The following is a 24384-nucleotide window of genomic DNA, read 5'->3' as shown; positions in this document are numbered from 1 at the left end:
GGTCCTTCAGCTCCACTGGCAGCCCCATCACACTTGCTCCAGACCACCTTCCTCTCCTTCCCTGGGAGAATAAAAATTCTGGCTTTTCCAGTGCTGCTTCAGAGGGAGCCAGGGTGGTCCCCAGGGGGCACAAGGCTGGGTACCAGCATCAGCACCAATGCAACCCACGGAGCATTGCCGCAGTGAGAAGTGAAGGGCTAGTGGGGACAACAAAGAGTTTAGGGAGGGAAGCCTGGTCAGAAACCCACCCCTGAGAAGAGAGGTGGCACAGCACAGGGTTACAGATGTGCCCGAGGCAGCTGCTCCTGCTAAGGGCCACGTTAATAGCAGCCACGCACAGGCTAACAACCCCCCCGGTAGGCAGTGAGGGGCCACAGCCTCAGCTCCCTTCTTCAGTGCCTGGAAGGAGTCACTGGGAGGCCACACTCCAGGTCTTTTTCTCCAGCTACAGGACCAAAAAGGGCCCTGCTGTGCTCAGGACACCCCCATTGTACCTCCTTACCCATCTTGGCTGCAGAGCATCAGCTGCCATGCCTCTTTGTGTCCCCCAGAAGTAAGTCCCTGGGGAAAGGGGCTCAATGACTGCAGATCCCTGGCAGGAGCATCCCTTGCAGCCGGCGTGTGGACCAGGCCATGGGAGAGACTTTGCACCTGCGAGCCCCGACCTTCCCCCCCACGCTGGCTGCTCTGGCCCCAGAGCTCCCGGCGAGGCTGTAGGGCAGTTTGTCCCACTGTAACACTTGATTCCTCAGCAAGGGGTGATGCAGCCCTGGCCAGGCTGCTCTGCCCTGAGACCCCTGCCCATGGTGTCGGGACAGCGGGCAGACCCCACACTCCAGCTGTGCCCGGTGCCTGCAGCAGGCACGGAGGGCAGATCCACCTCTCAGCCCAGAGCCTGGCCCACGCGGGAAATACCTGGCAGGGAGAAATCACACCCTGCAGCACAGATGGGACAGACACGTCTGCAACAGGCACTGGCACGCACGCTACCCCCCTCCCCCCAAAAGGGGACACAAGCCTCCTCTAGGAAGCAGCCGGACAAACGGAGGCCGAAACACCAACACCCCCAAGCCCAGCTGCAGGAAACCCACGCAGCTCCCCAGCGCCTGCTGCTCCCAGAGCATCATCCCCCGCTGCTGGGGAGCCACGGCACGGGGCCGGGCAGGAAGGCAGCCCTGCAAGGGAGTTTGTCCAAACATCTCATCTCCTCTCAGACGGCAGCCTTGGGACAGACAGAGCTTATGGAAGGAGGGCAGCGATGGAGACACGTGGCGAAGGGAAGCAGACATCCAGGGTGGAAGCCTCCCTCGGCCTGGGGCCAGTGGCCACTGCCCCGGATGGCCCAGCTCTACCCGGAGGAAGCTGTAAGGAGAAGCAAGAGCCAAGATTTTGAGCTGTTTGGCAGCTCCCAGTTCTCAGCCCCAACCCTTCCCCGCAAAACAGCGAGACGAGCTCTTACCGGAGGTGGGCAGCCGCTACTGGGACTCACCGCATGGGACGTGGCAGTCGCACTCGCAGATGTTGCAGCGCAGGAACCAGCGTGCCCAGCCCGAGTGCTTGGTGACACAGGCCGAGATCTTGATGCAGCCACGGTTGAGGAAGGCTCCCAGGTGGGTCTGGGTGCTGCAAGATGAAGAGCACGTCCCGGTAATGTCCCGCTCGTTGATCTCAATCCGACCTCGCAGGCAGATCCCTGCAAGAGCATGCCACAGGGTGCCCACCAGCCCTCCCACAACGGGCTAGGGGCAAAGAGGGATCGGAGCCGCCCTGCCGCCCCTCCCCATGCGGGCAGGTCCCCCCTCGGGCTCAGCAGGGCCCCCAGAAGTACTCACGGAGGCAGGTGGGCTTGGGGGTCCAGCGGCCGTCGGACTGGCAGGCGCTGGCTGGGTCCCCCAGCAGCAGGAACCCGGGCCGGCAGCGGTACCGCACCACTGAGCCGACCCACCAGTCGTTGCCGTACACCACCGAGTTGAAGTCCGCTTCAGGTCGCCCGCAGTTCACTGGGGACAGGGAGGTTCCCGTGGGCAGTGCGGGGGCAGAGCACCCTGTGCAGCCTGCTCGGCAGAGCGGCAGCCCGAGGGGACGCACCCACACGAGGTTGTGGGTCCTGGGTGAGGACCAGGGGGCTGGGCAGGATCTGTGGGTGCCCCGGGTTGCGTTCCAAGGACCGGGATGCTGGAGAGACTCCACGCACGCGTGTGTGGCACAAAACCTGCCCTCCCCAGGCTGGCTGCACCAAGCCCTGCAGCCCCCTCCACCCCTCCCACCCCCCAGTCTCCCCGCTCCGGCTGTACCTCTGCAGAAGGACTTGTAGCCCAGCCAGCAGCAGCTGCCATTCCCACACTGGCTCCTCTTCAGCTCCTTGTGCTTCCCCTTGCAGCCCCCCAAGCAGATGGGCGCTGTGCCAGACCAGTAAGTATCCAGGTCTCCTGGTGCCACAGGGAGCAAGGCAGAGCAGGGCTGGGCGGGGGGCTGAGGACCACCCTTCCCATCAGCTCCTCAGCGACCTGCAGGCAGGTGGTACAAGCCCAGCAAAGGCTCGCCTCAGCGCACCCCCAACCCTGGCTGCGGCGAGGAGTGCATCCCCCAGCAGCCCCCAGCCCCTGCTTCCCCCGAACCAAGCCTCGGCACGGGGATGTGACAAAGGCCTTGCTCCCTGCTGGGGAAGACTGGTCCAGCCAGGTGCCAGCAGCTCTGGGGCACCCTGTAAGCCCCCCTCTTCCCCCAAGCACCCTGTTACCTTCCGGGTCCTCGCAGAAGACCAGCACGACCAGCACGGTGAGGAAGAGGAGGCCCAGTCCCATGGCACACGCTCTGCCCTCCTCCCCTTGCCCCTCAGATCAGAAGCCCCCTCTCCGCTTGCCCAGGAGAAAGTGAACTCTGTTTCCATACACACATGACGGGGGACGCTGCAGGACATGGGGGAAGGGAGGAGACGTTCCCTTTAATGCCAATCCTCTTCCCAGCGCCTAATCCGGCAGATTACCCTCCTTGGAGCCGGTGTTTAAAGGGACAACTCCTGCCAGCCACCGCAGCCTCACCTCCGCTCCCGACACCTAAGCACTCACGTCGCGCCGGAGCCCAAAAATGCAGGCACGGCGGTGGCTTTGGCAGCAGCGCCACGAGGCCCGCGTGTTGGAAAGAGGGCCAAGCTGGGAGCACCGTGAATGCAAAGCTGGCAGGAGGCCCTTCTCTCGAAGGTCTCCTTGGCCCAGCTCTGCCAAGCAGCAAGGAGCAATGGCCAGGCAGCGGCAGGGGAGGCATCGCATGCTGGCAGCCCAGGGACACCCTCCCCAGGGCGAGCAGCACCCCCCTGCAGAGCCCGCTGCCTCCTACCCTGCCTCACCCCAAGCACAAGGTGCCCAGCAAGTAGCCCCAGCTGCGTTTCACTGGCCCATGGGAGGCCACTGCATGCACGTCCCTCGGAGACTGCAGTACCGGGGCGCAGGAGCGTGCGCTGCCCTTCACACGTGGATCCAGCCCCCAGGAAACCTTCCCAAAACCTGCTGCAGGCAGCTCTGCCCACTTCATCCCTGCTCCTTACCCAGCCCCTGCGTACGGCAACTGCCGGGCACGCCATCCCTCGCCCAGGGCGCAGGGCTAAGGGGCTGCTCTAATCACCTCGTCCCGAGGGCACGGCCACCAATCACACCCACAGTTTGCAATTAGAAAGCCAGCAGATGGCCGAGGGTTTAGTATAAAGTGATTTCCTCCACTAACCTGGAATTCCAACATCTTTTGCTGAACTGCTTGAGAAAGAAAGCGAGGGGTGGAAAAAGGTCAGCGTCCCGCCCAGGAGATCAGCAAGGCAGCCCCCTGCCTCCGCTGGGGCACATCACCTCCACACCCAGGGCAGTGAGCACACGGTGTCACCCCAGGGACACCAGTTTCACACCCATCCTCCTCCAAATAACTCAACAAAGGGCAAGCTGGCTCTGCTCACAAGCCCAGGCTCCTCTAGATTCAAAAAATGACATTGCAGGGCAGCTGACATTCACGCCCCGCAGGAGGCAGCAAAAAAAAAAAAAATCAAACTCCCATCAGGACAGCAGGGAACAAGAGTGCCAGAACTAAACCTGGTCTCCTCTGGGGGTGCGGAACACCGCGCTCTCCAAATCAGTCGCCAGACGTGTGCACCAAACGGCAGCACTCGGGACATGCCAAGAGATCCCGGCAGCTCTCCAGTGCCCACCTCCCACACCGCAGGCTCAAGGCAACTCAGTCCCGTCCTCTCCTCACAACGTGCCACAGCTGGCAGGGATGGGGCCGAAGCAGACACCAGACACCGGGTGGCCTGGCAGTCTGACTTTTATTTGTCTTGCCAAAGTACACTTTGCCCAGCCAGCAGCCCAAACCCCAATGTGGGGAGGAAACCCAGGAAAGGACAAAAGCAGCAAGAAGCTCCCAAGCCCCCAGTGCCGTGGGGCAGCAGTAGCCTGCAAGGGACAGCACCTGCAGCCCTCTCCCTGCAGCCACCAGTGCAGTGTAATGGCATCAGTGGCGCAACCACCAGCACCAGCACCGGCTGAATGACCTCGGAAAGATGATGTGCAGGGAAGTGCTGGCGAGGGCGGAAGGAGAACACGCCGCCCCTTGGAGAACAAAGTATGGCTGGGGGATAACAGGCCTGCAAAGGGTCACAGAGCCTCCCAGGGAAGAGGCTTTAGCCGCAGTGCCTGCTCAGCACACCATCCTGCCTGGGGAGATCCTAGCTGAGGACCAAGGCTCAGCCAGGGCTGACGACTTAGCTGCACAGCAGCAGGGACCACGTCACCCGTGAGTGACCAGGATGGGGAGGCCGGTGTCAAGCTAAAGCCAGACCTCCTGGATGGCTGGGAGAGGCTTGCTAGTCCCTAATCCCTAAAAGGAGGAGCGAGACAGCTCCTCCAGCTCAGATCACTTGACCCACAACTGAAAGCAAGCTGCCCTTCCCCTCTCCCCGTGCTGACCCGAGCCAGCAGCCAGCGAGGCTGGGGCAGCTAAGCCAGCTGCAGGTAGGTGAAGACAAGCACAGCCCTCTCCCCCAAGCGCTCCTCAACTTCCCCCACCAGCCCATCCCACGGAGGCCCAAGTTTTCCTCATGCAGAGAGGCAGGTGAGCACCTCACACGATCTGGATGCCCAGCTCCTCAGCCGTCTTCTGCAGACGGTCCATGACGTTCTCCTCCAGCTCCACAGCCAGCCCACCAGGTGCTGCCACCTGCTCCTCTGAGGATGTGCCGGCCATGACATAATACACAGTCTCACTCTCCCCGTGCTCGTTGGTCCGGTTCACCACACGGATGATGGGGTTGGCCAGGGTGCCTGGCTCTTGCTCCGATGACAGCGCTGCTCCTGGGAAGGCACTCGGCCGTGCTGGCTCAGGGTTGTCAGGAGAACAAGGGGCTGGACGCAGTGGGGCCACTGGCAGCTCAGTGATACTGTTCTCCACCACGGGAGCCTCAGCTGGGGCCTCCAGAATAATGCCCTGCAGGTTGCCCTCACCCTCAGACAGCACCACACACTCAGCTGAGCCATCCAGTGCCTCCCCCCGCTTCTCCCGGTCCTCCAGTAGCTGCTCTGTCAGCTCCACGCTCTCGTAACGTACCAGCTGCAGCCTCATGTAGCCATCCTCATGTTCCTTGTACCTGAGCAGAGACAGGCGGGGGTGATGGAGCCAGTCACACTGCAGCCCCCTCCCAAGAGACAGGTCTGAAGCAGCAGCCAAGGAAGGAGCCCTATATTCTAGGTTCCAATGCCCGGTGCTACACTGACAATACTGGGCAAGTAAGATAAAAACTCTTCAGCCCCTACCCCTAAAAGCACATCCATGGGGCAGCTCCTGAGCTCTCTGCCAGGCCCCTGTCATTTCCCAAGCCCATCTCCTTCTACCACTCTGCTTCACTGAGTGTTTGAAGTCCCCCAGCTTTTAGGCTGGGGAAACCCTTTGGAGTTCCTTAGGGAAAATGCAGCAGAGGCATGTGTCAAGAGGTCGATCTGCTCTAGAGTGGGACACCTGCACCTGGCCCCTGCCAAGCTCAGAAGTGTCCCGCCAGATGCAGCTGCGGTGGCACCACTGCTGTCTTGGCCTCTAACCTCTGATCTACTGCTGGAACTGTCACCCAGCACCGCCCTGTCGCTGTGCCAGACCCCACCGAACGCTTGCTGCCCAGTGCCTCCCAGCCACTGGGAAATGGGTCTGGAGCACATTACAGGCAAACATCAGAGCCCAAGCACTGCTGGGTTTCTGCTCCAGCAACACACAGGATGCAGCTCCAGCTGTCTCTTGCACTACAGAGGAGGTTGGGAAGAGGTAAGGATGGGCAGTACCTGAAGCGAGGATGCCCCGAGGGCCATCTGAACTGGTGTTTCTTCTTGAGGTGGACAGTGAGGTTGCTTCCACGTGTGAAGCACTTGTCACAGACATGGCACTTGTACCGGGGCTCTGAGTCACCCTGAAGGGCAGAGAGAGGGATGTGAACACCCCATTCCCTGATGAGAGGGCCTGGTACCCACACATCTGCATGGAAGGAGGAACCAGGTTCTCTGAGAGGACTGACATGAGGTATCATTGCAGCAGTAAGAGAGGAATGCAATCTGACCTCACGTTCCTACAGCCCTGCTCAGCCTAGGCCACTTCACGTGCCTTTAGCTTTTTTCCCCTCATGCTTCTGTACAGCATACTGTACTTAGTGGTTCTCAGCCTCGCTGGGAGCGAGTACACGCCAGAACATCCCTCTGCTCCCTTCCCACCTCATGGACTTTCCGGTAGTGCAGTTTGATGGAGCAGAGGGAACGTGCAGTGAAGCTGCAAGACTCAAGCTCGCAGTGATAGGCTGGCTCCTTGCTGTGCGTGTCCAGATGTTTCCTCAGGTCAATGAGATTCTTGCAGCTAAAAGGAAATTATAAGGGAGCAAAGCTGAATACCGTGCACACACGCACGCCTCCAGGTGCCTCTCTGTCACCAGTCTGGGAAGACGGAAAGCCCCAGTCCTCACCTGTAGTCACAGTAGTCACACTTGAACGGCCGCTCCTCACTGTGCCGAAAACGAATGTGATTGCGCAGAGAAGAGGGCAGCGGGCAGGTCATGTCACACAGAGGGCACTTGTAATAGTTCACTGTGTGAAAGAATGGGTGGAAAACATTATCACAAAGCAAGGGGGAGCACACACTCCTCAGCATCTCAGTTGGGAGAAGATGCCTTTACTCACCATGGTTCCTCATGTGGTCACGGAGCAGCCTCTCTGTGGCAAACCTCTTAGAGCAGAGAGAACACTGAAACCTCTGCTCTGCAGCATCGGGACCAGGAAGAAAGGGGCAGTGGCGGTGGTGGTGGTGGTGAGAAAAAGAGATCAAAGCAGAGAGAACAGCACAAAGAACAGCAAGCGAGAAAAAGAGGTAGTTACGGTGGAGCTGGGAACTCTTCTCTCCAGGCAGAGAGAGCAGACACTGACTACAAAGCCAAACAAAGAACTGCTTGCAAAGACTGATCTGCCTCCCTGTGCTGCCAGTGCACAAACTGGGGAGCAACCATCACACGCACACATCACCAGCACAGCATAAGGGAACTCAGCAAGCAAATCCCAGTGGTGCTGCAAGTGCCCAGCTGTCCCTACAGGACAAACACCTCTGGCTGCAGCACTGTGAGCCATGTGCGGCCTTGTCAGCCTCCAACCCTCCCGTGTCCGCAAGACGACACTTCCCAGAGATTCATCAGCGTCTGCGTTCCCAGCCATCAGAGAAGCCAGGCTGTTTCCAAGCACGCCTGTGCCCTTTGCTCGTAAAGAACAGGCAATGGCCCAACCAGAGGACTGCTCACAACCCACTCCTCCCCTGCCCGCAGGAGCTCACGGTCCAGTGCAGTCTGACGTCGAATGTGGTCAAAAAACTTGGTGTTGTTGGCGAACATCCCCCCGCAGGTAGGACAGGCCACCACCTTCTCCTGTGTGTGGCTGCGCAAGTGTTCCCGCAGTTTGCAGCGCCCCTTGAAGGTGCAATCACAGTCTAAACAAACAACAGAATGCCATTAACATCCTCCACACATGGGCCATGATCCACAATCTGGCTGAATAGCAGGATTCTCGCTTTTGCTTTGACTAGCAACGATCAACTCCCTCCTCCAAAAAGCCCCCAGAGCAGGGTCACAGCAGGATGAGATCACTAGTCTACAGCTGTTGTGGGCCACCCCGCCCCTGTAAGTGGCTAAGACAATTGCACAAACACAAGAGAGAGAAATTACTGAAAGAAATAAACTGGAACCTTTTCTTCTAGGTACTAATTAAATATAAATGAAAAGTTCAATATTAAGCACTCAACTGGATCCCCTGAAGGAAACTCTACAGGAACATTTCACTGTTAGGACCATGCACACATATTTTTTAAGTTCAAGATGCTCTCTCTGAAACTCTGCCAAGGAGCGCAGAGCTCTCCTGGACAACATTTGCAATCCAGCCCTGTGCACAGCTGTCTAGAGAGACCTTGCATGCACTCACTAACCTTTCCAGCCACAGAGGACCACATGGTTCTCCTTCCCTGCTGCCTTGTACTCCGAACAGAAGCTGTGATCCTCCACGTGCCGATAGAACCACTCGGGATTATCAAATGATCTCTGTTGAGGAGCAAGGACAGACAAAATGGGGTGAAGAGATCAGCATGAGCTGGCTCAGCCAGAACACAATGGATGCTTTCACCCAGGTACGAACAGAGCTGGCAGGCAGGCATGCAGGTGAGCTGCAGGACAGGAGCAGCTCTCCTTCCCTTGGCTGCCCCATCACAGGTAACATGTAGTAGAGTGAACCCGGGTCCCCTGCTCTCACCTCACAGTACTCCCACAGGCACAGAAAATTCTCCTGGATCTCAGGGATGATATTGCGGCTCTGGAAGTCCAGCTGGCAATGGCTCACATCTGACTGGCTCTGCAGGGCCCGCAGCCCCCACTGCTTCAGCTTGGTGTGGTAGCAGTGGAAATAGACGTGGCGAATGAGGTCAGCTGAGCTCTCCGGGGAACAGAAACCGCATTCCTGCCACAAACACGTGTATTCCTCTGCAACACAAACAGGAAATACACAGGCCGTAAAGGTCTGATGGAAACTCTCCAAGTAAAGCTCAGGTTCCCGCAGAGAGCGAGAAACACCACGGATTTTTTGCCCCAAGGTTCCGCTCCTGTGCCCGGCAGCGCTCCTCAGGAGGAGGCCGATTCTCTCACAACGACCCACCTGGGGGAAAAAGGAGGGCTCCGGGCCCGGGCTCCTTACCGAGAGGGTCCACCTCGTCCCGCTGCTCCCCGGGAAGGTGCTGCTGCAGGTGCTGGGCTACGTGCTCGCAAAACTCCTCCATCTTCGAGGCCACGTAGGTGCACGCCTCCCACTCGCACTGCAGCACCAAGGCCCCCTTGCCACCGGCCTTGGCGGGCGGCATGGCCGGGCCCGCCGGCCCTGACGGGCAGGGCACAGACGCCGAGGGGCCCTCTCACCGTGGCGGCCACCCACCGGCCGAGGCGGGCCCGGGCGCTGTCGGGCAGGGCCCGGCGGGGCCGGGGCTGAGCCCCGGGGCCCGGTGGCGGGGCAGGGGGAGCCGCGCAACCCCGCCTCGCTCGCTCACCCGCCCCGCGCCCGCGCCCGCCCCTGCCCCGCCGGGGGGCGCCGCAACCCAACGGACCGCGCCCGCCCGCCCAATAGCAGCCGGCCCCGCCGAGCCGCCGACCAATCGCCGCGCAGGACCCGGCCGCGGGCGTGCAGCGGTCGAGCGGGCCCGGCGGGAAGCGGCGCCGCCTCACCAGGGTTCCTGGGCGCTCGGGGCTGAGGCGCCGGCGGGACTGGGGCGCCTTTGGGACGGCGGAGCCCCTCTCCCGGGAGCCGGGACCACCCTGGTGGCGGAGGGGCCACACCTGGCGGCAGCGGAGCGTGAAGGCCGGCACAGGCCGCAGCAGTTCTCTCCGGTGCCTCCAGAACGTGTTCCCCGGCCGAAGGTGAGGGTCCGCTGCCGGCTGCAGCCGCTGCTCGGCGCCACGTAGGCCCCTTGCTCAGGCAGGAGAAGGCAGGTTGAAAGGAAAATCTGAATAAAACAAATACGCATTGAGCATTACATCTGCTTTTCCAGGCTTCTGTAACACAGGAGAGACACGATCCTCAGGAATTTTGCTTTGGCACAGGTAAATGCCATGCTAAAACCAAAGAGATTGTACTAAATGTGCCACAAAATGTGGGTTGAATGTGCCAGCACACAATCTGCAGCTCCTGCCACACACACCGGCTCTCCTCTCTGATGGGAATGGAAAGCACATGACCAAATTCACTAAATTACAGAGAAAATTGGGGCCTGATGCTTTTTCAAATGAAAACATAGTATAAGATTTATCTCTCACCTAAAGGAAGGCTGGCTGAGTGTTTAGTTTATCTCTGTATTCTGCAGGATCCATTGTTTTCAACATTATTTTCTGATCAGTACAGAAAACCCCTGGACCGGCTAGAAAGTGCAAAGCTATTGGCTTGGATGGGGCCGGGATTCAGCTCGTCTATTCTAACCAAAGTATATAAATATCCAGCACGGAAGACAGAGCTATCCGGGAAGCCTGCCAGGAGGCAGGTGGCAAGCAAAACCTGTTGGTGGGACTTGACACCTGCCCAGGCTCTCCCAACCTGCCTGGCACTCCCTGCCCATTCCATCACCTGTCTGCTGAACCCAAGGCACCTGCGGCTACCAGGACGGGGTGTCCAGGAACGGCCAGGACACAATAAGACTTGTTTTACACAAGAGAAAGTATATACATGGTGAAAGACTGTATATATGGGAGCTTGAGTCTTCCATGAGCTTGATTGTGTCACGTCCTCTTGGTCCTGAGCTTTGTGTCTGAGCTGACAGAACACCCAACTGGAAATTAAGAATACTAGGAATGAATAATGAACTATGCACAATTTATATAAAGAACAAAGTGCCCGCGCTTTTGTTTGTCCAAGAGTTGACAAACATTCAGAGACCCTCATTACTGAGGTAGCATTGAGGATGCACTAAATTCTTGAATTGGTGACGTAAAGAATGTACTAATTATCTTTAAAAAGACACCTGGTCCTAATGGTATGAAGAAATTGTATGGAATAGGGACAATAAGTTAAGTGTAAATATATTTACTCAGAGAATGTAGGTATAGTAATTAGGTCATGTAACCATATAGTTTATGAAAGAAGGAGTCTTGTTTCTCTTTCTTTAACTTTAACAAGGGGCCTGTTTATAAGTTATCTAGAGGGAGCGACTAAAAGAAACAAGAATAAGAAACAGATGGTCGACAAGGACATAAATTAGCTCAGACCGATAAGAACACTGCAAACTTACAAGACCACCACGTTCCAGGCAAAGGGTGAAAAGTACACCATGAGGAAGACCTACGGCCTTCCTCCCAAAGACCACTGCCCATGTCCCGGAGACCCCTGCCCACAATTCTTGGAAGAATTTGCACAAGCGAAGGACTGATAAGCTAATTAACATACGAAGTGAGAGTAGGTGGGTTTAGGTAGTGAATATGTATAGGCGTTAATTGAGTATTCATTGTTTTATTGTATGAAGTGAGATAATTCGTCACTTCAGGTGTGCATGACTTTGGTGGAGCAATCCCCCCATGCACCCAGCGCTGCTGAATAAAGATAACCTCCACTCTTGAAAATTGGTGACTGATTCTTTAAATCAGGAATTACAAAGGATGCTATTTCAGCTCTCCATTCCCCACTTGCCTTAATGGCCTGAGCAGATGCAGGCTTTGCCAGCTGCTGCTCTCTGTATTTTATTTTTCTTCTGAAGGAAAAGAATAATTACATTTAAAAAACTATAGCCTTCCCCAGGAAGGCAGTTCATATGACAGGCCAAATTAACCTCTGGGCCAATGCTGGGGAAAGGACGTGGAATTACAGAGAGGGACAGACCTTACCTAATAGACCCGCAAGCTGGCAGCAGACTCCACAAGAGGAGAAATATTTAATTATGAGGAACATATTGGCGCCAGTCTTGTCCTGCTCATGTAAGACGAGCACAGCAATGCTGTGCACCAGCCCACCCTACTTGTACCAAAAAGCTCTAGAGAGTGTCTGCCTCATCACAGCCTGTCCTCACCATATTGATGGGTTGTGCTAGCCACCTTGCGAGGGAAATGGCACTCTTCCAGCAAGCGTGGATATGTTTCAGAACTACAATACGAGCGACGGTGCTTAAAGAAGAGTTTAAAGGCTTTATGCTGCTTCTTGGTTCAGATGTTGCAGAAACAGACTTGCTACCGTTTGGAGGCTGGGAAGAGAGGAATGACTATAGCTAACCTGGCCCGGGGTCCCTTGAATCGGACTCCAGCAGCAGCGTAAGAACAGTTCCTTTACTGGCTGCTGCTTCCCCTCCTGGCTGCTCAACTGGAGACCAACCTTAGACCTTCAGAAAGAGGACCTCTTGCTTGATAACAGAGAGCCAAACTCCAAACCATGCTCCCTGCCCCAGGAGCATGCGGGTTTGCTAAAGGATGCTCCTGCCAGTCCCACGAGCATGCTGTCCATGGCTGAGTGTTACCCCTCTTCCCACAGATGCTAGCGGATGCCATGCAAAGCCTCACAGGGTTCACAGCGTCCAGATATCCAGTGTGAATTGTGTAATGCACAAGCTAGCCGGTGGGATCCCAGAGAGACACTACTACTCCGAGTAAGGTCTCCTGTGTGCATCTTCCACAGCACATGGGTATCTCACACTACACACAAGAAGATGCTCTTGTCCCAAGCCTTGTTTTTCCAGCCAGGTTCCTCACCTGTAAGGAGATGGCTCATCACTGCAAGAGTTACCAGCCTTTCACTGGAACTCAAGATTATTCTGTCAGTAAACTGCAGTTTTCATCCATGAAATGTCAGCTCAGACAGGAAAGAGAGTCTTTGGGAAATGATCCACACTGACCATGCAAATTGGAGTGAAACACACATCAAGAGATTTGCATTTAAGCAAATCCCAAACAAGGTATCATGGAGACATCACTAAATTGCAGAAAACGTATTTCCATCAGGCTCAGCTGGAACTTTACCAGTGGAGTATGAGCACAGACCTCACTCTGCGCTGGGAAGCTCATGACGGATGGCCCTTCTCCAAAGTCCTGCAGAATCTGAGAGCTGGGACTTGTCAGCAGTGACAACAATGGAAACAGGTGAGTTCCAGCACCTTGACTTTTCTCACCATAAAGATGCATCATCTTGGAAATACTAGGGAAAGAACATACTGTGCTATCCTTGAGCTCATATTTTAAGAAAAAAAAAGTCAGAAGAATCATCTAAAATCAACATGTGGCATCTTTAATGTCCCAAGAATTTAGTAGTATCTATTAGCATGTTCCACCTTCTCTAGACTGAATTTATATTCCTTCACAATGCAATATTTTTCCAAAAGGCAGTTAGACCAAAGTGATGTGAAATATGATTTCATTTGCTTGAAAATTATATAAACTTAGGCCTAAATTAGCATTCCCTTCTCTGATGCTGCCAATAGCGAAGTTCTGTGGAGTTGCAACAGCTCAGCATCAGATCCTGCTGAATAACTCGCTGAAAGCAACAGGTTTGGTTACGTGAGGCTGGATGGCTAAGTTAAAGCCAGGGTTAGAGGACAGAGCTGTTACATCATGTACTTTTAAGAATTTGAGCAGAGGGCTAACTGTGGGTATATGAGTGAAGTCACTTCAATAGCACAGCACCCGCGTGTAAAAGTGAGAAGGTGTGGAAGTGTTTTTCTTTACGTCTTTAGACCATAGTAAAGAGGTCAGGAAAACAGGACGGCAGAAGTGCAGAGCATCAGACACTTGCTAGAAATGGTCACGGAGAAGCAAGGTCAGTTAATAAAAGAGAGGTTGTAAGACTTGGCAATATCAAACTACAGAATAAAAGAATAAAAGCTGCTCACAGCTTTTCCAGCGACACTATTTTAGAAATATCCCCATTCTGAAAATTAAACATGACTGCCTCCTTGGCATCAGTCCTTCTCCAGAAATTCTGTTCTGAATCAAAGCCTGGATGCAGCTAGCAAAGGCTGCACAAGTTATCACAGGTATCAAACCATACTGGAGCTCAATGAACTATGCTGTACGGTTCAGTTTTCTATCAAACAGCAATGCTGTTACCTCTAAAAGAATTCTCATGCAAAGATGTGAAGTTTTCAACGCAGAAATGTAGCTGTTTATGACACTTACACCGGCTCTACCGCAGCTTTTGAGCTCCAGCTACATGTGCACGCTGGGTGCCCATGCTTCCAACTGCTCTCAGTAAAACAGTCCTAAGAAGGCACTACGGGAGGGAGATTTCTTCCTTGAGCCATGGAAATGAGAGCCTCACTGTACAGATTCTTCTCAGGTGCAAGAACTGATATCCATTTCTGTCTCTGTCCTGGCTCGTCCACAGATACTCGCTGGTTGGTATGCAGAGTCAGCATTCACCTCTATTTTGATCATAAGATTTTTGGGGTACTGCCTCTTGCAATGCTTGCCTTGTGCCCAGTCTTGGCTGAAGTCTCTCCGATTGCTACTCAAACACCAAAACCAAGTTGCAGTTGCCCAAAATTGCAATTGCTGTGGCCCAACAGAAAATGTTTGGGGTAGCCCTAAGCCAGCACCGAGATTCTGTGTTGTTCAGATCCTCTCCTCTTCCCTTCCTAATCTCTGCACATGTATGTGCACCTGGGGACACAATGCCACATGCATGAAAGCGATAAATGGAGCCAAATGACACATCCTGAAAAGCAAAAGGGCAAAATGATAAATCACAATTTCAGAGATCAAACACATCAGCTGTAGAATGGCCGTTTGTGTTCTCTCAGGAGAACACGGCTGAGTGTTTTCCAAGGGATTAGCTTCAAAGTTACCTTTTTCTCTGGCAGGTTGCAATGAAAGCCCGCATGGACGCTCCTCCCTGGTGCCACAGGTGCAAGCTCTCTGTTCTGGCAGGATAAAAGAGCTGTCCCTGGTATTGTACCTCATGCCTCTGTGCCCTCACTTGTGCCAAAACGCCTGTACACAAGGCAGATCTCACAAAGCTTTATCTGGGCGGAGGAAGAGGACAGATGCCTCACACCAAAAGTCACACAGACCCAACGGACAGGTTGTGCTTTATTCCAGGCAGGTCAAGATAAAGAGAGCCAGGCTTGCCATCAGCCTCTTGGGTGACTGTACCCCTTTTTGTGCTTTCCTCAACCTTGATAAAACAGAGTCCCCAAGTACCTGTCTGTATTTGCTGTTGATACAAAGCAGACTGAGCAGTCAGCTCCTTTTCCTTTCCCCAGATCTGCACTGTGATTCACATCACCATTCAGAGGAGCTGCACCAACTGTCCAGGGTATTTCCACCTTTGCTACGCTGCAACCAAAGCTCACAGAGCTACGTGCTGAAAGCCAGCAACTCCAGCAGGGCAAGGAGGGGCTAAACCACAGCAGCTCTGCTGAAAGCAATAGGGGCTGTATGGTTAAACCAAATGTTGCTGGCCCAAAGGGGAAATGTAGGATCCCCCAAAACCATCTGGCAGCGAGGGAGCTGCAGGGAAACCACTTGGCACCCAGTACTGAAATACAGGGTAGGGCACCTCGGTCTTTGCTTTCTGCAAATGAGCAGCCCTCGCTGTTGGGCTCCCAAGGGATGATTTTGTATTAACAACAGCAGTCTTATATGCTTCCTTCCTAACTTGGTGGACAGAGACGATCGATTCGCTTCTTCCACAACAACCTCTTCCAGCTGCTCTATGCTTTCACTGAACTCCTCTAATGCTGGTTTCATTCCCTCAGTCCCTACAGATTTTGGCAAACGGGTGTACCAAGGAGTGCGAGTGAAACACACAGTCAAAGATCTTCTTGCTGAAAAACGATCCAGGCAGAGCAGTGGCTCCCGCTTCAGTGTAAGTCACTGCACTCCTCCTCCCCACCCCACTCCCCCCCCCACCCCCCCACCCCCTTTTTTTTAAACCAGAAAAGTCATGTCATGTAATCCCTGGGTTTAAAGGCAGTTTACATTGATTTCAGGGCATTACCAATACTGACAGGGAATAGCAAAAACATTTGCAACACTAGTGTTTGCCCCAAAAGATCACAGATGGCTTCTTGGTTTGTTTGGTTTGGTTTTTTTTTTTTTACATCTGTGAACCTTTGAGGAATTAAAGTTGGTTGTGTTTTTTTTTTTTTTTTAAGCAAATCAGTAATGCTAAATTTCTCATCCTTTCACATCCTCCATATGACACCTTTCCAAGGCAACTTCCTTTTTCACTAGCTACACTTGAACGACTCAGTGCCACAAAAATAGATGCTCTTCCCTGAATGTTGTGCTCCTTCCAGCTCATCTCTGGCATACTAGAGTGCCAGGGAAGATGCCGTGATGTTATGGTCTGGAAAGAGGCCAAGCATCACTTTGTAAAAGATGATTTATTCTTAAAGTGGTCCTACAGCAACAGAAAACCTAAGTCAAATTATAGTACACCACACAGTTTTTTCGCAATCACTAGCCAGAAAAGCGATGCAGTCCCCAGAAGAGGACACAATATTGCAGGTGCCAGCAAGCGGCATCCAGTGGCCCAGTGTGCCATCCCCCTGGGGCTCTAAGACGCACCTTTACCAAGCAGCAGCACTTCACTTCCAGGCTGACTGGGACCAATAGGGCCACTGACAGATGAGGAGATGCCATCAAGATGCTGAAAGATGCTGGGAGCAGAGACCTGAGTTGCTACAAGCAGAATGCACATATTAGGAGCTTTGATGCTTCCCCCTCACCCCACCCCAGACCATTTGCTTCAGGCTTTCTGCCTCTAGTGAAACAAAAAGACCTCAGAGGGACTTGCGAGTATTTTTCTGGCTGTTGCTTTCATGGATATTAATTCTATGCAACAAAACATGGCTTTGGTGGCTTTGTTGCCTTCGTTGGTTATGTTGTCTTCATTGGCTTTGTTGTCTTCATTGGCTTTTTTGGCTTCGTAGCCTTCGTTGGCTTCGTTGGCTTCGTAGCCTTCATTGCCTTTGTTGGCTTTGTTGCCTTAGTTGGCTTTGTTGCCTTCTTTGCCTTCTTTGTCATCGTTGGCTTGCCCAATGTTGCCTTGCCAAATCATGGGCATTACCAAACAAAGCAAGATCTAGCCATAGATATCTTCACAGCCTTCAGCTAATTCAGAGAGGCAGAAGACCCCCTGAGCCACGGGCAGTCACTGGAAAATACATGCTCCCACCAGTCAGGCTTTTAGGAAGGCTGTTTTGGGGAGCAGCAGGAAGCAACTGCTGTGTTTGCACTCACTGAGAAAACAGATCCTGGCTGATGACTATCATGCCTTACTTGCTCCCTTTCTGGAGGCGGAAATTTCAACAGTTGCAATCCAAAGCCCTAGGAACTGTAAAACACTTGCTGCTTGCTTTATTACCCTTTGCTTTTTATTCCAAAGCTTAGCAGTTGTGTGCGTCTCTAATGCAAAATCAGCCCTGTTGCTAATTCCCTATGAGAGACGAAAAATTATTGTGCAGGGCAAACATCCGTATTTGCTCGAACGTATCATGAAAAGAACAGCTGTAAGTGCAGCTCTGTTTATCTGACATAATATAATCCAGAATCAAAGCAAATGGCAGATAACTGAACACCCCTTTGTATATTTATGATGCAGTGTAATTTAGCTGCATCTTTTGTTCAAACGTGATCTTTGCTCCAAAATCAGTAAGCCTTTGTTGTGCAAGGGGAGGTCTGTGGAGGAGATCTGTGCTGCTAAGGAAAGGTCATCGCTCATCAAAGCTGAGCTGCTGGGCTGTTCACGGAGGCAGCGGAACAGCCAGGCCCTGCACACATCAAACGATAGGAAAGCAGCATGTACGTACTGCGATGAAACCCACACAATTTGGGCTTCTGAGCTCCCAACAACACAGGGCAGAAGGGCTCGGTCCAGGGCTTTAGGCAGGGTCTGACCTTTCCCCCTTTGGCTCACCCACCACGTAGGCAGGAACCAGCAGTTACCCTCTGCACGATAAAAGGATTACCTCTTCTCGCAGGGGGGGAAAACGGATGGGGACACGGGTGGAGCACTACGCCCAGCAGCATGCGGAGGCCAGGGACAGATCATTCAGCAAGCTGGCCGTCGGCAGCAAACCAGTGGGGTGCCTCGTCCAGACTAAGCTTTGCTTTTATTGTTAATTTTTGTCACTTCAGCTGCTGTACTACAGGCTGGGCCCAGAGAGGAGATACACTGAAACCAAAGTATGGTCAGAGGGCACCATAGGTCCCCCCATTACAGGGCCAGGCCATTATTTTGACCTGGATCCTTACATTTAGTGCCCTGCCCGAGGCAGCCTTGTAGCTGAACAACATTCCTGGGTTACGAAGGCAGCGAAGCAACACAGCTCTCTGGAGGACCCCCAGCCAGGATCCCTGCCCCACCACCGTGTGCGAGGCAGGCTGAGACCAAGCTTATCAATAACTGAACGTGCTGTGGGCTGAAGTGATGCTAAACAGACACCGATGTGTTGCAGAAGATCCAGCTACCCCAGTGCTACAGCACTGTAAGGAAGTAATGCAAGGAGGAAATGAACTAATGGGCTTCAATTAAGCCGAGCCATTCATCGCCTGATAAGGAGCCAGGAGGCAAGTGAAATGTTGGTCTCTAAAAGTACCTGGGTGCCTGTGCCAGGGGAGGCCAAAGCAGCAGATGCTGCAGAGGCTCTAGGAATTTAATTAAGGCAAGTGAAGCCCTGGCAGCTAATTCAGCTCTGAGGCTATCCATCACAGGTGTGTGCGAGAGGACCTGCTGCCTGTGACACAGTCAGATAGTTTCACTGGCTGTTGAACAGCCAGGATCAAAGATGAGCTTGGTAATTTGAAATGCTCCATACCAGAGGCTGGCAGCCGTGCTCAGGGACCTTCCTGTCCCTCCAGCAAAGCATCCCAGCTCTCATCACTGCAGCCCAACCTGTAGACAGTGTCTGTACTACCTGCACCTCCTAACTCAACGTTTTCCTCAAACACAATATTAGGGCTGCCAGGGGACAGTTAAGACTGGGGTCTAAACACTAGCGCAGAGGCCTGCACCATTACTTTCAAAGAGGTTCCTCCTCAGCGAATGCAACACGAGCTGCGTAAAGGATAAGATGGCCATGGGCAGGCAGAGCAGGTGGTGGGATAAAACCCTCGAACCAGGAGAAGGTATTACTAAAGTGACCTGGATGCTGAGGGAGGGGTGTCTGCTGAGACCAGATTTGCATGTGGAGGCTTTAGCTTTGCAGGGCAGCGTGTATCACCAGCTACGATCCTCACCGAGGTCTGCAGCTGAAAATGGCCCAGCTGGAGACAGGTGCAAGCCCCGGCCCTGACCCTGCAACGTGAACACTCTCATCTACCCGCGAGCCAAAGGGCTCCTTCCTGACACCTCCTCTCGCTCCCACAGCCCCTGTGACTTGTGTGGGCTCAGAGCTCATTTTCATGACGGAGCAGGGAGCAGCTGCAAACCTCCCTCAGCATTAAAAGGAAGTCCTAGCACTGGCAAATTTAATTCAAATCTAAACCTCTAAATTTGGTTGCTTGCTATGGCAGGAACCTCCTGTTTGTGCTATGCAAACCGAAAATAGCATGCCACCGCCGCTGGCCAGAGCGACAGCGCGGCTGAAGTAAATGCAGCTGTGGGCACTGCATTTCTGCTGCGTGGGTTCAGTGGTCCAGAAACAGAACTTGGTGAAATTGTGTGTCTGAGCTCTGCAGATGCCGTTGCCACGGTGCTTTGTAAGGAATTAACCTCTGCGAGCACCAGGGTCACTCGGTGCTAATTCTCCCTTGCCTAGGGACCGAGAGGAGGTTATTATTAGCGGTATTGCTGTGGCACCCAAATAGGCCTTCTACACACAGCCTGCTTGGCCGGCTAGAATGGGCCAGCTAAAGCGGCTCTGTGGCAAGTAGATGCAGCACAGGAGAGCTGAGCTAGAACGTGGGCAGTGCAGAGCCCTGCCAAGAGCTCAGACACCATCTTATTGAGACCTCTTTTGTGCCAACACCAAAATCACTGCGGAGTGTTACGCCTGCGTCAAGGGTCCCTGCCAGTTATCAAAAAGAAGCCAGTTATCTTGATACTTCTACTGTTATCCGCTCTACACAAGACCCTCAAAATCTGTTCTTAGCCTCTATCTGCTAATACCTCAGAGGCCCCAGGCTTAAAATCTCGTAAAGCTCTTCACACTGATAGCACCGAGGCTCAAATAGTGTGTCTGAATTACACTGACACCTTCCCAAGCTCTGATCTTACAGAGCTGCCGTGCTTTGAAAAGACATTTTTTAACATATCTTTATCTTTTGCAGGGCAGCACCAGCACACCGCAGTCACCGTTTGTCCAAATTCCAGGTGAGGTTTTCCCCCACCAGTAAATAGCTTCCACGCGGGTGGGACAGTTGGCACTGCTGCTTCTCCAAAGGACATGAAGCGAGCAAAGGACCGCTGGGGCAGGTCCACCCCTCAGAGTGGGGGTCCAGGAGGAAAGTAATTGAAAGAGTCAAAACAGGAGCAGTGGTAATAAGAGAAAGACCCCTGTAACCTGGTATGAAATTCCCAAAAAGGGGAAAGAGAGGTAATTAAAGCAGTTCCCACCTCTTTTGATAGTGGCGCCATGCAGAACCCCTTCTTTTCCCTCTGCATCTTCCAGTTTTCCCTGGAGCTGAAGAGAGAAAGTAGGAAACAGGAGCTGCTGACCTGTTTTGTTGCTTGAGCTCTTGAGCAGGGAAAGAGGAGTGAGGCTGGAACAGATGGCAGGTGGTTTTGCAGCTGTGACCCCATCCTCCTCCACAAGGGCTGTAGCAGAGCACGGAAGAAGCAAAGGCTGGCAAAACCAACCTCAACCTCCCCCAGGCTCATGCTAGAAGCTTCCCAAAATACATTTGGCTTGCTGCGGATGGAGGTCGTCAGCTGGATCAGGGAAGTCCGAGGTGCTAAAAGCACTTGGGCTGACACACCTGTTTCAGGAGAGGTTTGACTCCTGCCCTGGGTGATGCTAGAGGGAAAAGGGCTCTCCTTTGCACCTGCAGAGGTACCCGTAGCTCTGTGGCTCCCCAGGTGCTGCTGTTACAGTTTCCCTTTAGCCAACCTCTTTTTCTGACCACCACAGGCTTACCTACCATGGCTGGTTACTGCGGCGTCAGGAGATCCTTCACAACTGAGTTGGATTTCCACAACACAAAGCAGTTTGTCAGCGATGTCTGCTTGTCCCCTCTAGGGTCCAAGCCTTTCTCGTGCGATTCCTCTGCCACTCAGGGCTACCCGGCACTTCTGGACCCATATCTCACCGACCAATACGGGGATTACCGTGCTACTCCCCTCACAGCTGGTACCAGCTCCTTCTTCAGCCCTTCTGTGCCCCCTCTCCTGCCATCCTTCCCTAATGACACAGCGCACTTCCTACTAGTGAGTGAGCCTATGGCTGTCAGTCACCCGATGAAAGATCACCCAACCTAAAGCCGGGGTTAGGTCCGGGGGACTCGTGCGGGAGGGACGTGCCTGTTGCAGGAGGCAGCCACGGCAGAGCACGCAGCAGTGGGGCAGGGCTGAGGGGGAACGTTTTTTTCTCTTTGATCCCGTCCTCTGTCTAATTGTGCCCTCTTCCTGTTGGAGACCAGCTCCTAGGTTAACAACCTTCCCTGCTCCCCAAAGCAACTACTCCATTAAGCTCCTTAGGTTTTTGGCTCCACGCTGTTGCCTGTCCCCATCCCTGCTGCTCCCACGGAGCCAGCCCCATTCACACCCCCAGGCCCTGCCGGGTCAGGGCTGCTCAATCCCACTGGGAGCCTGTTCCAGGCCTTTCCCGCTACTGGCAGCACGGATGTTTCCTTTCGACAGTTTTAACACCAAATACTGCCCTAGAGCAACAGAAACCCTTGTGAGTGCTCCCAGCTAGGCTCTGGGATATGCCATTACCACCAGGACAAGCTTTTATTCTTAAGGGTCTTTCTTGCCTTCTCTCCCCACTGCCGTGCAGAGGGAGCCCTGGGAGCAGACCTCACCCGACAGCTTCAACCAGCCGGACGGGGTGTGCTCAGACCCTCTGCAAGCACTGCCCGCTAGCGCCAGCTGCCTCTCCTCACACGAGTCCGGAGGTGTTTCTCCATACCGAAGCTCAGGTTGGACCCCAGCCATCCCCGGAGCCCAGCCCTACCCTCTGCATCCCCTTGAAGATGTCCACTACACCCCCAGCTACGCTGCCACCTCACCCTACTCCTTCCCACCCTTCATTTCTGTGGCAAACGAGCTTACCTCCAGGATGAGCCACCTCTCGGCGGAGCAGTCCTCGGAGACGCCACCCCTTCATGATAACTCTGCCTGGGCAAAAGAGGATGGAAGTCCCATCTGGGGGACTTACGAAGGCCGGAGAACTTACTGATAAGAGGTAATAGCTGGAGAAAAAGAAAAATGGATCATTACTGCAGCAAATTAATTACTTGCATGCTTTTTCCTACAGCTGGTCCTTCAAACAGAGGATGCTAACAACATGCAATGCTTTATGCTCTGGTTAGAAACACAATCACTTGGAATCACATTAGAAATACAATCTTATAGCTTATATTTTATACATATTTTTTTATATATATATATATAAGCTTATAATAGCTTATAGTGATGCCTTCTAGTGCCTTATAAAAGTCATTGCTCACAGTACCACTGTACTACAAGTGAAATACATGGCCTGGAAAATATCTGCATTCTATGGGCCTTTCCTACAAACAAGGATGCCAGGAACTTCTTCTCGGATGCTGAGAAAACAGGTTGCTCTAAACCCTAAACTACATCTACAGAGCAATATTACCAGAAGAGGTTTGGGAAGGCTGGGGAGCAGGTGGGGGCTGAGGGAAGCCCTCGTTAATCACACTGTCTGTATAACAGCATCTGGTCACCCAGCAGCGTAAACGTGCGTCCCCAACGCTAGCCTGCTGTGCACGTGCCATCGTCTTGGGCAGCAGTTGCGGCCAGGGTAGCCAAAGTGTGGCACGTTTGAGCCCACCGCACAGAAGGCTACAACCAGATAAAGCCCCCCACACTGCGCCAGGGCTTGGCAGACAGCTTAGGGCGCTGGCAGGGGTGGCTGGGGCACTGTGCTGTCCGCTGATGTGCGCCCAAGGAAGCCTCGCCATCGCCATCGCCATCGCCATCGCCATCGCCATCGCCATCGCCATCGCCATCGCCATCCCTCCCCCCTGCAACGCGCAGAACACATCGTCCCGCATTTCCCTCTCGCCCCGAGGAAACCAGGGAGCTGTTCCCCCTCAGTGCCAGCCCCTGGGCAGAATGCCCCCGGGGGGGCTGTGACTGGGACCCGGGCTGACGTGGAGCCCCAGCCCCAGCCCCACGGCCACTAGAGGTAGCTCTGCACACGCAGACACGCGCGGAGGTGGCCGCTCTCCCGTGCAGCCACCGCAGGCAGCGGTGCAGCATCCCCCAGCCTGGCACCCACCGGAGCGGCCGCAAAACCTCGCTGAGGAGCAACAGGAGCTTTCCAGGGCCTGGGGGTGTGTAGTGATGAGATGTTTAAGGCCCTCCTTGCCTTTTCTCCTCAAATCCTGGGGCTGATGGGGCACTCGGAGCCTTCTCGGCGCCCTCCAGGGATCGTAAATGGCACCGGGGTGGCAGGATCGGGCCCAGAGCATCGCTCCGTGCCATGCTGCCTGCAGGCACCTCTCTGGGGGGGAGCGTGGGCCGGGGGCGCAGCGCTGCACCGAGAAGCGGGCAGCAATGCCAGGCCCCTGTAAGCAACGCTGCGGAGCTGCAAGGGAGCCAGGCCAGTCCTCTGCACAAAGCCCGAGCTCTCACAGCCATTACCGCTCAGCACCACCCCGGCACCCTCACCCTGCAGCCCAGGGACCTCCCTGCACCTCGGTGCGCTCACAGCAGCCGTGAGCCCTTTGCTCAGCCCACACCTGGCAGACACCACCTCCCCGGCTGTTCAGGCACGTTCTGCCTTCAGCGGATGGAACGAGCACTCTCGGGGGTCTCGGCAGCTGCCCCAAAAGGGAAGGCTCTGAGCAGGCTGCCCTGGTATAGACATACCCCCAGCCCCCCCCCAGCACAGCTGAGAAGCAGCTGCAAGAGCTGGAGCACCAGCAGCCCTGGTGCAACGTGCCCAGCAGAGCTTGTCCATGTCTTCAGGGGTCCAGCACAGCCCCGCAGGGGTCTGCAGCCCACTGCAGCAGCAAGTGGTGGGGACAGGGTGCCCACCTGCGGGTCTCACTGCGGTGGCCCTGGAGCCATCCCAGGGTCACAGCTGCAGGCGAGCCCCAGCCACAGTGCACAGCTCGCCTCTGCACCCTGCCCAGCCTCCCCTGGGGGCCAAGCCCCTGGAGCCCCAGCCCCTTGGCCGGCCGGGAGCACCCAGCTCCAGTTCTGGCTGGCCTGGGGTCCCACACGAAGCTTCCTGATTCCCCAGCCTCGTCCA

General features: G+C 54.4%; 3 protein-coding genes across 4 annotated transcripts; 1 reads left to right on the top strand and 2 right to left on the bottom strand.

The window, feature by feature from the left end:
• Window positions 1–1224: 1224 nt before the first annotated feature.
• On the bottom strand, window positions 1225–4157 carry LOC308054139 (protein lev-9-like). 2 transcript variants are annotated; one of them, XM_080366446.1, is made up of 5 exons: window positions 2741–4157; window positions 2295–2429; window positions 1833–2000; window positions 1460–1693; window positions 1225–1362 (listed from the first exon to the last, which is right to left on the bottom strand). In XM_080366446.1, the coding sequence occupies exons 1-4, from the start codon at window positions 2802–2804 to the stop codon at window positions 1476–1478; spliced, it is 585 nt and encodes a 194-aa protein (XP_080222572.1). In that variant the 5' UTR covers window positions 2805–4157; the 3' UTR covers window positions 1225–1362; window positions 1460–1475. The 2 variants fall into 2 exon arrangements, with proteins under 2 accessions (XP_080222572.1, XP_080222573.1); XM_080366447.1 differs by having other exon boundaries at window positions 1252–1362; window positions 1490–1693.
• A 133-nt stretch (window positions 4158–4290) lies between these two features.
• HINFP (histone H4 transcription factor) lies at window positions 4291–9586 on the bottom strand. Its single transcript, XM_080366429.1, has 9 exons — window positions 9234–9586; window positions 8796–9022; window positions 8476–8587; window positions 7831–7983; window positions 7191–7268; window positions 6977–7097; window positions 6732–6870; window positions 6309–6433; window positions 4291–5626 (listed from the first exon to the last, which is right to left on the bottom strand). Exons 1-9 carry the CDS (start codon window positions 9394–9396, stop codon window positions 5104–5106), a joined length of 1641 nt encoding a protein of 546 aa, XP_080222555.1. The 5' UTR covers window positions 9397–9586; the 3' UTR covers window positions 4291–5103.
• Window positions 9587–12915: 3329 nt separating this feature from the next.
• Window positions 12916–22701, top strand: POU2AF2 (POU class 2 homeobox associating factor 2). The gene is made up of 5 exons (XM_080366449.1): window positions 12916–13138; window positions 15751–15860; window positions 20270–20312; window positions 21070–21365; window positions 21937–22701. Exons 1-5 carry the CDS (start codon window positions 13069–13071, stop codon window positions 22336–22338), a joined length of 921 nt encoding a protein of 306 aa, XP_080222575.1. The 5' UTR covers window positions 12916–13068; the 3' UTR covers window positions 22339–22701.
• Window positions 22702–24384: the final 1683 nt, after the last annotated feature.

Source organism: Falco punctatus, assembly GCF_963210335.1.
Source record: "Falco punctatus genome assembly, chromosome: 16".
NCBI lineage: Eukaryota > Metazoa > Chordata > Aves > Falconiformes > Falconidae > Falco > Falco punctatus.
Note: the sequence above shows the minus strand (reverse complement) of the source record. Positions and strands in the feature narration are given on the sequence as shown.